General features: G+C 41.7%; 1 protein-coding gene across 1 annotated transcript; it reads right to left on the bottom strand.

Annotated features, from left to right (window-relative positions):
- Nucleotides 1–5,008: 5,008 nt before the first annotated feature.
- On the bottom strand, nucleotides 5,009–11,793 carry LOC147475109 (uncharacterized). The gene is made up of 4 exons (XM_086585271.1): nucleotides 11,743–11,793; nucleotides 6,338–6,585; nucleotides 5,882–6,224; nucleotides 5,009–5,125 (listed from the first exon to the last, which is right to left on the bottom strand). Exons 1-4 carry the CDS (start codon nucleotides 11,791–11,793, stop codon nucleotides 5,009–5,011), a joined length of 759 nt encoding a protein of 252 aa, XP_086441397.1.
- Nucleotides 11,794–15,716: the final 3,923 nt, after the last annotated feature.

Here is a 15,716-nt window from a genome sequence, read left to right as displayed (position 1 = left end):
GGTAAACATAGAGCATGACTGCACAGGTAAAAATCAAATTCCGAAGGATGACATATCATTGACTCAACTACAGTGCCTGATTAAGAAAAGACAGATTTCAAACAACAATTCTCGTATGAAAGTCATGTAAATTATACATGTCAATTATCAAAGAAGAGATGAGTACCAACAAAAAGATTTACTGGTATCAAACTTAGTGTGGTGCATACCGTTTCGATATTGTCCTCCCTTAGCTTGGGACGCTGACAAGATGCTCTTAACATGGCAGTCACCTGCCTCTCATTCAACATTTAAAAATATCTCTGCCCCTTGACAATCTTGCAAACCTAGATTTAAAATAAAATAATACATGAACCTTGATAAAAGTGCAAGCATCCCAAACATAAAGGACTTGAGTAAAAAGAGAGAACCTCTATAGGCAAGTATGTTGGCTTTGAATCACTTCCTGCTTGAAGGCCTCGCCAATGACCATACCTCAATTGGTAGATCCTCAAAGATTCTATCCTATACAATATACTCTACATGTCAAGTGCCATCCACAAATTATCCTAGATCACCAAGTGACATGTATCATATGATGCACCTTAAAATCAGCCACCAATTACTGATTAACCATTTACTGCATGTCAAACCCAACAGCTGCAACACCTTGACCTCCACCACCTCTATTGCATATTCTCCCTTGACCAACCAGTAGCATAGGCGTTTATGGTCGAGTAGTGAGAGTATTGCCAGATACTTCGTCTTATCTACCTCGTCTTATTAAAAATGGTTCAATCATGTTTCTAATATAGGTCACTTCGTTGCTTGTAACAAAGTCCCACATACATCATTTTCCTGTGCATCCAAGAGACATGCAATTTTTAAACGATATCTAAATGTATATAATTCATGATTTTAACACCATGCCACCAACATTTATAGCATTTACAAATAGAAGTAAATTTAGATAAAGGAGCTAATATAAAGGGATAACAGTATCAAGCACAATATCAATGAGCACAGGTAAACACAATACCTGTATCTAACTTGTAAGAACCTAAAAACTATTAACAAGACAATGACAACAACCCACGGATTACAAACTCTCACTAGTGCTAGACTTACCTTTCTCTCTTTCTTTTTTTTCTTTCTCTCTCTTCTTCCGTATGCGACCCCCTCTTCTTTGTCCCTATCCTCTTCTTTTTATACCCCTTCCCTTCGTATCTGGGTCGTCCACCTGTCCTATCATCTGGTGGCTCCCCTTTCTGCTGTACCTAGGCCACATCCGCAATCTAGGGTTCTGCGGCTGTGTTCTCCTGCTACCCAGGTTATCTTATTAAGTTGCCTCCCACTCTTTGTCCCGTTGACTTGGTCTCCTTTCCTCTATTGGGTCGCCCCAATCTAGATCGTCCATCTCTCCCTCCATCCCTCGGTTCATTTTCCAATCGTACATGTGCCACGTCCGCTGTCTAGGGTTCCGCAGACATGATCCCGTACTCCCCAACGTCCCTTATTATGCTACTCCCACTTCCTTCTCCACTGACCCAGTCCACTATCCATTACTAGGCCACTACAAATGCCCCTTCTCGACTCCATTGCCATTTAAGTGGTCTGGGGTCGAGAATTCCCATTACTTCGTTTCTTTTCCAATTGAGGTCATTTGTCCTCGAGATGTGCGTGATGGGATGGGTTATCATCACGTGTGTTTTCTGTGGCGCCTCGTTTCTCAAACTTCCATGTGTCAACCTTTGGCTGGAGCTCCTGCCGACTCATCGATTTTCTCACCACCCTAGAATTTACTCCTTTGCCCTCCAATCTATTTAAACTTCGCTCCTTCTTCCTTCCCCACTTTATTTTCAGTTTTCCCCTTTCTCTTAGCTTTCCTCCACATTTTACCTTCTTCTCTCGATTCCTCACCGGTTTGCTTGCATCTCCATAGCGATATCTCCAGTAGTGGGCTCTCTTTCATTTGGGTTCTTCCTTTAGGCTCATCATCTCACTCTTCCCTTCGCTCGGTAAGTTCTCTAGGCTTTATCTTCTTTAGTTTGTACTGTCTTTGAGTTAATTCCACATCTAGAGTCTGTTCATCTACCTTTTCGAGGTCGGACCTTGGTTCCGGTGCCTCATCCTCTTCCCGTTCTGCTGAGGTAGCATCTCCACCCGCTCTTTCTCCTACTGTGGCCCCCTCCACCTCTGGCCGCCAAGGCACTCTACTACCACCCCATCTAGATATCGTAGACCTAATTTGGGCACTATTAGGGCTGCCTATGGAATCCCAGCCAACATAGAATTGGAGCACGTGCCCTCCGTCACCCACTACCCCCACTTGGTTCCCCACCGCCCGGGGTATCTTGTTGTTACCGTAGGCCAAATTATTGCTGGTCTACGGCTTCCCCTCACTCTCCTTTATGTCGAGGTGTGTAATCATTTCAACATCCCCCCCTTCCAAGGCATCGGTAATTTTTGGCGGATTATGTATGCCGCGGATTCATATAACAAAACCGGCGAACCCAAGATAAGTAGCCATGATATCTTCTCTTAATACTACATCAAGAAGAGTACCAAAGATGTAGGTGTCGGGTACTAGTCCTTCTGCGTACGTCCTAAGAAGCAATCATTCCTCCTCCGTGTCACCACTTCCGACAAGGTGTGGCATCACTACCCGCTATATGTATCGAGCAACTTTTTGTTCGCAGACCTTCCTTAATCATCTCGCCTTCATTACCAGTGGTGAGTATCATAGATCTTTCCACCTTTCCTATTGCACTATTCAAGTTATCCACTAATCCACAATCCCTCTTGTTTGCAGGTTAGCAACCGGACTCCAAATCCCAAATTTACAAATTTACGCCGGGATCACTTGCCCTATTTTCCAAAGACTTCGCGACCTTGGTTCTGCCCAGGCTGATCAACTAGGTGTCCACCCCACTACCGTGACTCCAATATTGCCCATCCCCAATCCGCAACATATCAGCGGTCTATCCGCACCCTTCTACCGTCCTCCCCCTCCCAAGGAGCGGAAAGCCAGAGCATCTCCACCTCCAAGGCATAGGCCTCGCCCCCATACTTCACGCCGTTAGCATCTCCGAACCTCCTCTCACTCCCCCGCCCCCCTTAAATCTCACGATCAACCCACTCCTCCGCACCAGAACACGTCCCATCATACCACTTTATCTCCACCTAGGACGATTAATATACTTCTCCCCTCTCCCCTTCCGCTGACATGGATGTCCATAAGCAAAAGCTGTTTGATAGTGAATCCGATGAGGATGAGGTGATGGAAGTTCCCTCCAGAGAAGTTTAGGCTCCTGTTGACCAGCCTCCCTCCAAGAGGCAGCGGACTACTGCTTTTGAAGAACCTGCCCACACCACTCAGCGGGACTCCAACTCCACAGAATCAGCCTCTACCTCTTCACCCCCTCACCCTACTGTCTCTTCACCCTGCACACACCGGTCTGGCAAAGAACCGGTTCCACCCACCGCCCCATCCTCTGAACTTGCCGCTGCAGAGTACTTCTGTCCTATTTTCAAGGTTTGCAACCGTAGGATGAGTACGGCAAACTCTGCTCTGGACAATTCTGTTGTGGTCTCCTCCTTGCTTTATAATGCTCACTTGCCCAAGGACATAGCATATGCGGATGGGGGTTCGTTCGACCAGCACCGCACTTCGTTGTACACCAACTGGGAAAGGGTACAACTTTCTCTCTCTCTTTTTTTTCTTTTTTTCTTGTTTTTTTTATCCATCTTCCTCTTTGATCCCAGGTGAGCTTGGACATCTCCTTTATGATCCGCGGCTTGTTCAGTGCCAAGACTAAGGTGACAGCCTTGGAGCAAGAACTTAATGACACAATTGGCTTAAGAGCTACCTATGCCAGACTTCAATCAGATCTGGCAACTGCCAATTTGGCCAAAGTCAAGGCACAAGATGAACTTAGGTCCGTGGAGTCATCTCACAAACGATACATGGATACGGTCAACGAGCGCCTGAGCCGTCAAAGGGAAACCCTCCTCCAACAACACCAGCTCAACTTGGACGCCCTCACCCTACAACACTAGAAATCTGTGGACACCCTCAGTCAGACCTATAAGGATGACACTGCCAAGCTGCTGGAGCAGCACCAATCAGACATGACGGTTCTTTGCGACCGCTTCAAGGCCTTGGCTAACAAGAGGGTGGCTAGGAAGATCCAGGAAGAGCTTGAACGGCTCACACAGGTAGGCCGCCTTCTCCCCGAAAGATCTGCCACCCCGGTGATCGAATCCCCCGAGGTAGCCAGGGAAGGAGTCTCGGCCCTTGATGTCACTCCCGAGAACCATGTGATGGGCGAAGACACCTCCAACTCGGTAGTCACTGAGGAGACCCCAGCTGCAACTGCTGAAGGAACTATCGAGGAGATGATTGTTGATGAGTCCACCTAGGGAATGCCCTAGATCTATTTTGTATTAAAACCATGTTACTAACTCGCGATTTGATTCGCCCCATGTTTAGTGATTTTTATGTTTGACTACGCTTAACATGCATGTTATCCTTTTATCTTCGAGCTTTATCTACTTGTTTGACTTGCAAAGTATACTCCCATATAATTTTCCACATCTCTTGTTAGTCCTTAGCGTATTCCTAACATTTTCAACCCAAAGCTTTCCTCATCTCATTAGGGCAATCTGCCGGCTCTACTGAGTTATGCGGCTTGCCCAATCAGGCGGTGCAGTTAGACATAGGCCAATTTCTTTGCCCCATATACCTCTTGCATTTCTGATCTGCGGAGGGCTCATCCCACTCTGCGGTCTCGATCAGGCTCTCAAGCTGCTGGCACAACTCCTCTTGTTCTAGGCTTACTCCTTTTCTAGTGTCAGCGAAGGGCTCATCCCCTCCGTTGCCTCTCCCTCTGATAAGCATTGAAGCCTGCTGGGGCCACTCTCTGTGCCCCATTTGTCTCTTGCATCTCTGATCCGCAGAGGGCTCATCTCACTCCACAGGCTCGATCAGGCTTTCAAGCCTGCTGGAACAACTCCTTTTGTTCCAGGCTCACTCCATCTCTAGTGTCAGTGAAGGGCTCATCCCCTCCGCTGCCTCTCCCTCTGATACACGTTGAAGCCTGCTGGGGCCACTCTCCTTGCCCCATGTGTCTCTTGCATCTCTGATCTACAGAGGGTTCATCCCACTCCGCGAGGGATCGATTAAGCTCTCAAGCCTGCTGGAACAACTCTTTTTATTCTAGGCTCACATCATCTCTAGTGTCAGCGAAGCGCTCATCCCCTCCGCTGCCTTTCCCTCTGATATGCGTTGAAGCCTGCTGGGGCCACTCTCCTTTCCCCATGTGTCTCTTTGTATATCTCGATCTCATGGGAGAGCTCATCCCACTTTGCGGGCTTGATCAGGCTCTCAAGCCTGCTGGAACAACTCTTTTTGTTCCAGGCTTACACCATCTCTAGTGTCAGCGAAGGGCTCATCCCCTCCGCTGCCTCTCACTCTGATACGCGTTGAAACCTACTGGGGCAACTTTCCTTACCTCATGTGTCTCTCGCATCTCTGATCCGCGGAGGGCCCATCCCACTCCGCGGGCTCGATCAGGCTCTCAAGCCTGCTGGAACAACTCCTATTGTTCCAGGCTCCCTCCAGCTCTAGTGTCAGTGAAGTGCTCATCCACTCCGCTACCTCTCCCTTTGATAGGCATTAAAGCCTGCTGGGATCACTCTCTTTGCCCCATATGTCTCTCATATCTTTGGTTTGCGGCTCACATTGTCATTTAGACATCACACATAGTAAACACATTTCTTTTCACAAAAGTGCTGTGGTTTTATATATTTACAAACAGCTCTAGTCCTCTGCTCTGGACCTTCCTTACATTGCTTTGTAACTTTAGTACATTCAGTTGTAAATTTTTTTCAATATTCTTACATTCCAAGGCCTTTCTATCAGTTTGCTCTTCATTATTTGTAGCTTATAAGTACCAGACCCTCCTACTTCCACCATGGTGTACGACCTCTCCCAGTTTGGACCCAACTTCCCATCTCTTTCTTCCTTCGTGCTTGGAGTCACCCAGCGGAGCACCAACTCTCCTATCTTGAAATGTCGTGGCTTGACCCGTTTGTTGTATTGCCTTTGTAATCTCCTGTGATACTCTTCCAATTGAATGCGAGCTGAGTCTCTTTTCTCTTCTGCCAAGTTCAAATCCCCGCCAAGATGCGCCAATTTGATCCCTCCTCCACAGCCTTGGTTCTCATAGTAGTTGCCACCATTTCTGAAGGAATCACGGCCTTGATGCCGTATGCTAAGGCAAATGGGGTCTCTTTGGTGGTTGTCCGCGGTGTAGTTCAATAAGCCCAAAGAACATGGTTCAACTCGTCGGCCCACGTGCCCTTCTTATCTTCCAACTTCCTTTTCAGGTTGTTTAATATCGTTTTGTTGGAAGATTCAGCCTGTTCATTGCTCTCGGGGTTGTAGGGGGTAGAGAACCCTTGTTTCACCTTGTACGCTTGTAGAAACGCCGCCACCTTAGCTCCCGTGAACTGTGTCCCATTGTCTACAATGATAGCATGCGGCAAACTAAACCGACATATGATGTTCTCCCATAGAAACTTAATCACTTGTGTCTCCTTTACCTATTGCAAAGGGACGACTTCTATCCATTTAGTGACGTAGTCCGTGGCTGCCAGCATATATCTCATTTTGCCGCTAGCCATGGGTAATGGTCCTACGATATCCATCGCCCACATGGCATAAGGCCATGGACTTGAGACATTATGCAGGGGTTCCACGGGGGCGAATATCAGCTGTGAAAATCTTTGGCACTTGTCACATTTCTTAGTGAATTCCATTGCATCCTTCTTTATATGGGGCTAGAAGTAGCCCTGTGTTAAGAGTCGGTGTGTAGTTGTCCTTCCCGCGGAATGGCTCCCACAGTCCCCTTCATGCAATTCTGCCAGCACCTCTGATGCTAACCGCGGGCCTAGACACTTTAATAACGACCCATTGAAGTTCTTTCAGTACAATTCACCTTCCAACAGAATATATCTCTGAGACGCCTGTTCCAATCTTCTTTTTTCTTTCTTGTCTGTCACCTCCTTTCCCTCCAAGAAATCCCTAATGGGATCCATCCATCCCCCTTCTTCTTCTATAATATGACACACCTTGACTAACTCCTCCGTGCCTGGCTTCTCCAATCTTCCTACCCGCATCATTCTTTCCTCTGACCCACGTATGCCAGGGCGTCTGCATGCCTATTCTCACCATGACCCAAATGTACAAATCGGAGCTTCACGAACTTGCTGGACCTTTCGCGCACCACTTTCAAATACTTAGCCATTCGCAGAGATCGAGCAGCGAACCCTCCGTTAGCCTAACACACCACTAGATTTGAGTCAGAATACATGGTCAATTCCTTTACTCCCAAATCCTCGACCATTCTCAATCCCGTTATCACTGCCTCATACTTTGCTTCATTACTGGATGCCATGAACCCCAATTTCATGGTCTGTTCTATTTTGTTATTATCAGGTGTAACCAACATAACTCCTATGCCGCTACATGCGTCAGTTGTAGATCCATCTGCGAATACTCTCCATCTATTCTTCTTATCCTAAGGATCTAGTAAGTTGGGCTCCCAATCCCTCTCCGGTTCCATGACCATCTCTTCTCCCCAAAGTGGGATCCTCGGCGGGGAACTCAGCCAGAAACTCCACTACCGCCTGTGCTTTCTCCGCTGTCCTTATCTGATATTGTATATTGTACGAACTAAGCATCACTATCCATTTCAACATTCTCCCTGACTTTTCTGTCCTTAACGCTTGTTTGAGAGGCAAGTTTGTCACCAGCACCACCGAGTGCGACTCGGAATAGGGCTTCAGTTTTAGAGCCGAGAAGATTAATGTAAGGGCATACCTCTCAATTATACTATACCGCGTCTCTACGTCCAGCAATGTTTTACTTTGAAAATACACCGGCCTCTCCACCCTATCGACCAGACGGACAAGAATTGAACTAACTGCATACTCGGTAGCCCCCAAATACAAGTAGAACTTCTCCCATTGTTCTGGCCAAGACAACAAAAGAGACTTGCCCAAATACCCTGTCACACCCCGAATTTCAACAGAATTTGGAAAAAACATTATTTGTTCCCGACTCTTCGATCTCCGAGGTGTGACAGTTTGGTATCAGAGCTTCAGCCTAACTAGAACAGCCCCACTCCTCAATCCCGACGTCCATTCTCTAAACTCCAAACCTCAACCAAAACAAAGAAACAATAACACAACAAAACAAAACAACATAATATAAGGGCAGTAAGATTCATGGGCTGGCGCCTCCATGAATGCATGTTCATAGCTTCAACAGTCCACCCAAATTCCATCCCAACTTCCAACCAACACACCACATACAAAACATAAGAACAGTTCCACTAGAATACATAGACGACTTCTCTGTCTCGCGCCGCCATTGGCGACTTCTTCCGAGTTCCAGTAATACGGACAGTTTCAATAATAACTAAAACAATATACTAATAACTATCCAGTTTAATAAATAACGCGACATGATGAATAATGATGAACAGTAAAACTGTTACTGTATACCGGTGAAGTAGAAAACTAACTACTCACCTGTATTAAAACCCGATGAATCCTTCTAGTCCGAATCGTCGCGCTCCACCCTCCAGCAAACGAGTTTCTAGCTCTACCTCCATTTTTATTATTTTTTATTCTCTTAAAACCCTATTCTCTAGAACAATGTGATTATATACTTGGGTTTGAAACCCAAGCCCAACACAGACTCGGGCCCAGAAACCCGGCCCACATATCCCAAATCCAATGCAACAAATTTTTAAATAAATTAATTAATTAATAAATTAATAACTAAATATATATTTTTAAATACGAGATTAAACGTTACATCTATATATTAATATTTTCAAAAGAATCTCGTCCCGAGATTCAAAAGAAAAGTTATACAAACAAATAACGTTAGTTATTAACTTAGAACATACACAAGAATGTACTGAGATTAAACTTAAGCAAGATAACGTTGGTATTAATTATTTTTAAATAATTCCAGAATATATGTCCTCCTACCATTAATAAAAAACCTATTAAAGTTTAACTCATCTATATTAAAACAAATTATTAGTGTCACTTAAACAACCATAAGAATCCTAATTCATGCTTCAAACTTTGGATCAAATATAGGATTATAAAAAAATAATTTTTCATATTCATCTATCAAAATCATAGATTGAAACAAAACAATTAAGAATAAATACTAATTCATGCGCTCATTGCTATTATTATTATTACTAATTATTTTAAACGGTGAAAAGATTCAAAAATTAATCTCCATATTCAATGACAATTAAAATAAGACTTGCTACTGTATAACAAGAATTTTAAAAAATTTAAGGTAATACAAACCCACTTATAATATATCACCCACAACAAGTTATATTCTCAATATAATATTTATGAACAATAAATCAAGGCATATGTTTTAAAAATACTCGAATATGCAAAAATCAATGTGAAACGAATGTAACAATAATAATCCATCATGTCATAATTTATAGGCACGAAACACACTTATAAGACAAAATAAAAATCCGTTTGTTGTTGAAATACGATTATCATTATATTAAGACATGCTCTATATAGATTCCAATATAGTTTAAAAATAACAATTATCACCATTATTTTAATTAATCATGAATAACGTGACCTTAAGAAAACAACCTACACATGCATGTTTTCTTGGTAAAACAATATTAATCATCTCATACGCACGGTAATAGTTCCTCTATATACAATAATATAAAAGCGTGTATACGCAAGTATACACATCTCAAAAAGAATACACGTGTATACGCAAGTATACACATCTCAAAAAGAATACACGTATATTTTATTATTTTATTTTTTTCTTTCTATTTATAATTAATCTCATCTAACAAATTAATCGCTTATACTTTATAACAATATTCATCCATTAACGTGTACGAGTGAGGCGAGATAGTTCCTCCAACACAGAGGCAATTAGTTCCTTACTTAGTACGTCACAAAGTCATCAGTTAATACAGCTCATTCAATATAGATCAAAATATCTCCATCTTGAATAATAACATAACACTCAAGTACAAAGTTCACAGACAGGTTATCACACTTAATCCATAATCCATGTGATACTAAACACAATCGATAAAACAACATTATACCAGTACACATCATTTTGATCAAATCCATTAATAATTAACATATTACACATATAACCACTCCTCATATGATAAGAAAAAATAAAAGCATTTCATATGCACTCCACAAGAGTAACTAATATAAATATACACATTACACATATAAACAAATCAAGAAAAAAATATTGACTCTCTTTATTTCTATATCTCTTTCATTTTCTTTGTAAAAATAAAACAACTAGCGGAAATAGTTTTGAAAATAAAACTTCTTAAACACTACCCATAAACCACGATCCGAAAATCACTTAGACTTACCTAAGTCTAAGCTAATCAAAAAATTCCGAATTCTGCCGAAATTCGGGGTGTGACATACCCCTTCAACTCTTGAAAGTACTATGCAGCAGTGTTTTTAACTTTGCAGCAGTGTTTTTAACTGCTCAGAGTGTACGTCTCTAAGGAACATATTACATAAAGAGTTTTATGAGAGCTACTATGTCCCAGGCATACCATATATATTAGTATATTACCATGGAGCTACAACTCTACTATTAATAAGGTGATCGAACTGCTAAAAGAGAGTCAGAGTGGATTATAATAGTTTGATCTGCCATTTCATGACAACCTAGGAGTCCAAACTTGATGACAACCTAGGAGTCCAAACTTGATAGCACTCAGCTCTTGAAGTAACACTGACATGTATACTCAAGCCAAAACTGAGACTATGCTCATTGCTTATTGGTACGGTCAAACAGATATTGCAACAACAATATCGTTAAACAGTATATATAGAACAACATGCTTTAGATTAGACCATAAAAGACTAATTAATGCTTATGCGTAATATGCAGGGTATGATTCCAACAATGATTGCTAGTGTGGAGAATATGCTAGAGAGGTGGGGACACCATGAAAAGAAAGAGATCGAAGTACTCGGGGAATTTAAAATTTTAACTTCGGATGTGATTTCTAGGACTGCTTTTGGAAGCAATTATCTTGAAGGACAAAGAATCTTCGACTTAGTGACAAAGTTGGTCTTTGTAATTGTTAGAAATGCTCATAAGATGAAACTTCCAGTTATTGGGTAAGCCTACTTTCTTTTTGTTTATTATTATTTTTCTCTTTTCCATAAGCTAGAAACCAATAATGTTTTGATATGATCCACAAGATAAAAGTTTGCACCTTACCAATGTTGGTTTAAAGAGGAGATATGTGAGGAAATGTGGAACTTCAAAGTCTGAATAACAAAACTTAGTTTATTTTAGATTAAAGTCTAAAAGAAGGAAACTAATACATACGAGACTCTCTTCTTTCTACTGGAAGAGACTGCCTAATATATAGGACTCAATACTCGTAGTGGGCATTCCCACTATGAACTTCTAAACTGAAATACAAAACTACATGCTCTAAAATAGCTAACAACTAAATACTAAGTCAAACATGACACATGGTAGAAACATCAACCTAGCAGACTAATATATACTTGCATCAATTCTCATCACTCTCCCTTGATGCAAATGCCGCAACATCTAAAGAAGATCTGAACTCAACAAACTTTGGATATGATAGTGCCTTGGTAAGTCCATCAGCTTACCTGTTCATCTATTGGAACATACTTCATAGTGATAATTCCTTTTTCAGCCATGTCTCGAATAAAATGATGACATATCTCTATGTGTTTTGTCCTCCCATGGAAGATGGGGTTCTTTGTCATACAAATTGCAGACTTGTTGTCGCAATAGATCGTTGTTGCCTCTCTTTGAGTCTGGTGCAAATCTTCCAATATCCTTCTTATCCATTTTGCTTGACCCGATTCTGCGGATCTTTGCCAAGAACATATTCAACCGGCGATGACCCGAAACTTGTTGTCTTGCTTTTTTGAACTCCACGAGACAACTCCTGAACCAAGACTAAACACTAGACCACTAGTGCTTTTCCTATCATCCCCAAAACCAGCCCAATCGCTATCATTGAAACCAATCAAGTCAAACTTAGTAACTGGTTTGTACCAAATTCCATAGTTACTAGTTGACCTGACATAACAGAGAATCCTCTTTGCTGCTCCAATATGATGTATAGAAGGACTATGCATAAATCTGGAAATTAAACTCACAGAGTACATAATATCTGGGTGAGAGTTTGTCAAGTACATGAGTCCACCAACCAAACTTCTAAAATAACTTTCATCAGCCTTCACAGTCCCATCATTAATAGACAACTTCTCACTGGTGTTCATCGGTGTAGAAGACGTCTTACAGTTCACCATATTGAATTTCTTAAGTAAATCCACAGCATATTTCTCTTGAGAAATAAAAATGCTGTCAGGAGTCTGCTAAATTTGAAGACCTAAAAAATAATGCAACAAACCCAAGTCAGACATATCAAACTCATGCATCATACTATCCTTGAACTCTTTGATAAGACTGCTAGAACTGCCAGTGTATATAATGTCGTCCACATAAACACAAACAATAAGAGTTTCAGTACCTCTGACCTTCACGTATAAGGTTGGCTCACTTTTACTTCGGTTGAAACCATGGCTTTCAAAATAAGAATCGAGTCTGCTGTACCACGTTCTTGGCACTTGCTTAAGCCCATAAAGTGCCTTTGTAAGTTTGTACACTTTCTCTTCCTTCCCTTCGACAATGAACCCTTGTGGTTGTTAAACATATACCTCTTCATTCAAATAACCATTGAGAAAAGCTGATTTGACATCAAATTGATATACACGCCATGTCATTTGAGCTGCTACTGCGAGAACAAATCTAACAGTTTCAAACCGAGCAACCGGAGAGTAAGTGTCGAAGAAATCTACTCCGTGTTGTTGCACATACCATTTAGCCACGAGCCTTGCTTTGAACTTTTGCACTGCCCCATCAGCATTGTACTTAACTTTGTAGACCCATTTCACCCCAATTGCATTTTTTTCAGGTGGCAGATCCACAAGAACCCATGTCTGATTTTTTTCAATGGCTGCCATTTCGTCTTGCATAGACTGCTCCCACTCTTCTATTCCTTCCGCTTCTTCGTAGCGCGAGGGTTCTGCAGCTATAAGGGCAAAAGTTGTATCATAAATATCCTTAATGCATTTAAACTTACGCGGAGGTGTGTCAGTATCAAGTGTAGGATCATATAGATTGCTGTCTATTCTACTTGAATTCCTTGATCCCTCAGTACTTGAACTCCTTGAACTTGAGTTAGTTGACAGAGATGAACTTGAAGAAGGAGGACTCATATGCACAGGAGAAGAATGCTAAGGTGAATTCAAAGGAGAAACTCAAAGAGGTGTACTGGAACCACTCGTCTCCTTTAACTGATCCGGCTCTACTTGGTCTTCAACAAATGGCACATTCGGTTTGTCCTTTGCTTCCCAATCCCAGAAACTTTTCTCATCAAATATAACATCTCGACGAATAATAAGTTTCTTAGATTCGGGATTATAAAGTCTATAGCCCTTCGTATTAGCACAATACCCAACAAAAATGCACTTCTCACTTTTCTTGTCAAGCTTGCTACGAGAACTTGAATCAATCAAAGAATAAGCTATACATCCGAAAACTTTTAAATAACTCACATTTGGTTTATGATCCCACCATGCTTCATAAGGAGTCATGTCGCGCACTGCTTTTGTCGGAGAAATATTCTGAAGAAACACGGATGAGGACACCACTTCTGCCCAAAAAATATTAGGCAGGTGCTTTTCAGTTAACGTACTTCGAGCCATCTCTACCATAGTCATATTCTTCCTTTCCGCGACCCCATTCTGGTATGGAGTTCTCCGTACTGTGAGTTGTCGTCGTATACCATGTTGATTGCAGAATTTCTCAAACTCATCGGATAGAAATTCTCCTCCTCTGTCGGTTCTAAGAGCTTTGATCACATGGCCACTTTCTTTCTCCACAAAAGCTTTAAACTCCTTAAACTTGTCAAATGCTTCTGACTTATAAGAAAGAAAATACACCCAGCTCATACGAGTAAAATCATCCGTAAAGAGCAGAAAATATCGACTTATCTTTGAGGGAATGAGTGCGTGTCGGGCCACAAATATCTGCATGGAGTAGTTCTAACGGCATATTTGCTCGCCAAGCTTTACCCATGGAAATGGAAGATGGTGCTTTGTTTCCGTATATACAACCTTCACATACATCGTCAACACAAGTAATAGATGTCAAACCAAACACGAACTTCTTCTGACTTAATAATTTCAGCCCATTAAAATGGAGGTGTCCATACTGTAAGTGCCACAATCTGGAATCATCATTAGCATGAGCAACAAGTGCAAAATCATCAATGCAAGATAGCTCAAGAGGAAACATCTTGTTTTTCGTCATGGGGATCGTAACCATAGGTTTTTTAGAATGCTTCTTTCTGATTTCACATGTATCATCATGAAATAAGACTGAAAAACCTCTTTGAATTAATTGACTAGCACTTAGCAAGTTATTAGCTAAACCAGGTATATAATAAACATCGTGAATAAGTCTATCAATACCTGACTTAGTCTTAACTTCTATACTCCCCTTACCTTCAATTTGAACTTGTTTATCATCACTAAGGCAAACCTGCAACTTCACAGATTCATCTATGCTTTTGAAAAAGGTCCTTTCATCTGTCATGTGATTGCTACAACCACTATCCAAAAACCACACATCGTTCTTACTATCTTTTGGAAGTAGATAAGTAAGAAACAAGTTACCTTCTTGCTTTTCTTCAGTGAAATTGGCTTCTTGTTGTCTAGCCTTTGCAAAGCAATACGGTTCTGTGTGCTCGACCTTGTTGCAAAAATTGCACTACTTTCCCCTATAGTCCTTATAGTTCTGCCTATAGCCGCCTCTATCACCATTTTCTGACCTTCCACGACCAAAATTAGACCTGCCTCAGCCTCTTCCACGACCACGATACCCACTATTTCCTCTTCCACGGCCTGAAAACTTATGTCCAGAACCAACTTCACCATTTTAATCTTTATTACTAATCTCTACTTTGGACTGAAATGCCTGCTCAATATTCTTTTCTGCCGACCTATTCAGCCGTTCTTCATGTGCTAAAAGGGAACCCATCAATTCATTAAGGGTGTACACCGACAAATCCTTAGACTCTTCAATAGCTGTGACTACATGATCAAACTTGGAAGGCAGGCTTCTTAGCACCTTCTCTACAACCTTCTGGTCAACAATTTTCTCACCAAAAGTTTTCATTTGATTCACAATAACTGAAAGTCTACAAAGAAAATCTTGTACCGACTCACTAGCTTTCATTAGAAGTGTTTCGAATTCTCTACGAAGAGTCTGCAGTTTTATAGTTGTTACTTTGTCGTCACCATGAAATTCCTGCTTCAGAATTTTCCAAGCTTCTTTCGATTTGGTTGCACTTGCTAGTCGAGGGAAGATGGAATCCGACCACAGCCTACTGTAATACAAGTAAAGCCTTCGCATCCTTCTTGCGAAGCTCCTTCTAGTCAGTTGTTTCCTTTGCATCTACGTAACCACACTCAACAAGATCCCAAAGGTCTTGTGAAATAAAAAAAGTCCTCATCTTTATACTCCAAAACTCATAATTTTCACCATT

Source organism: Coptis chinensis, chromosome 9 (assembly GCF_015680905.1).
Source record: "Coptis chinensis isolate HL-2020 chromosome 9, ASM1568090v1, whole genome shotgun sequence".
NCBI lineage: Eukaryota > Viridiplantae > Streptophyta > Magnoliopsida > Ranunculales > Ranunculaceae > Coptis > Coptis chinensis.
The sequence above is the reverse complement of the archived record's forward strand: the minus strand, read 5'-3'. Positions and strand labels throughout refer to the sequence as shown.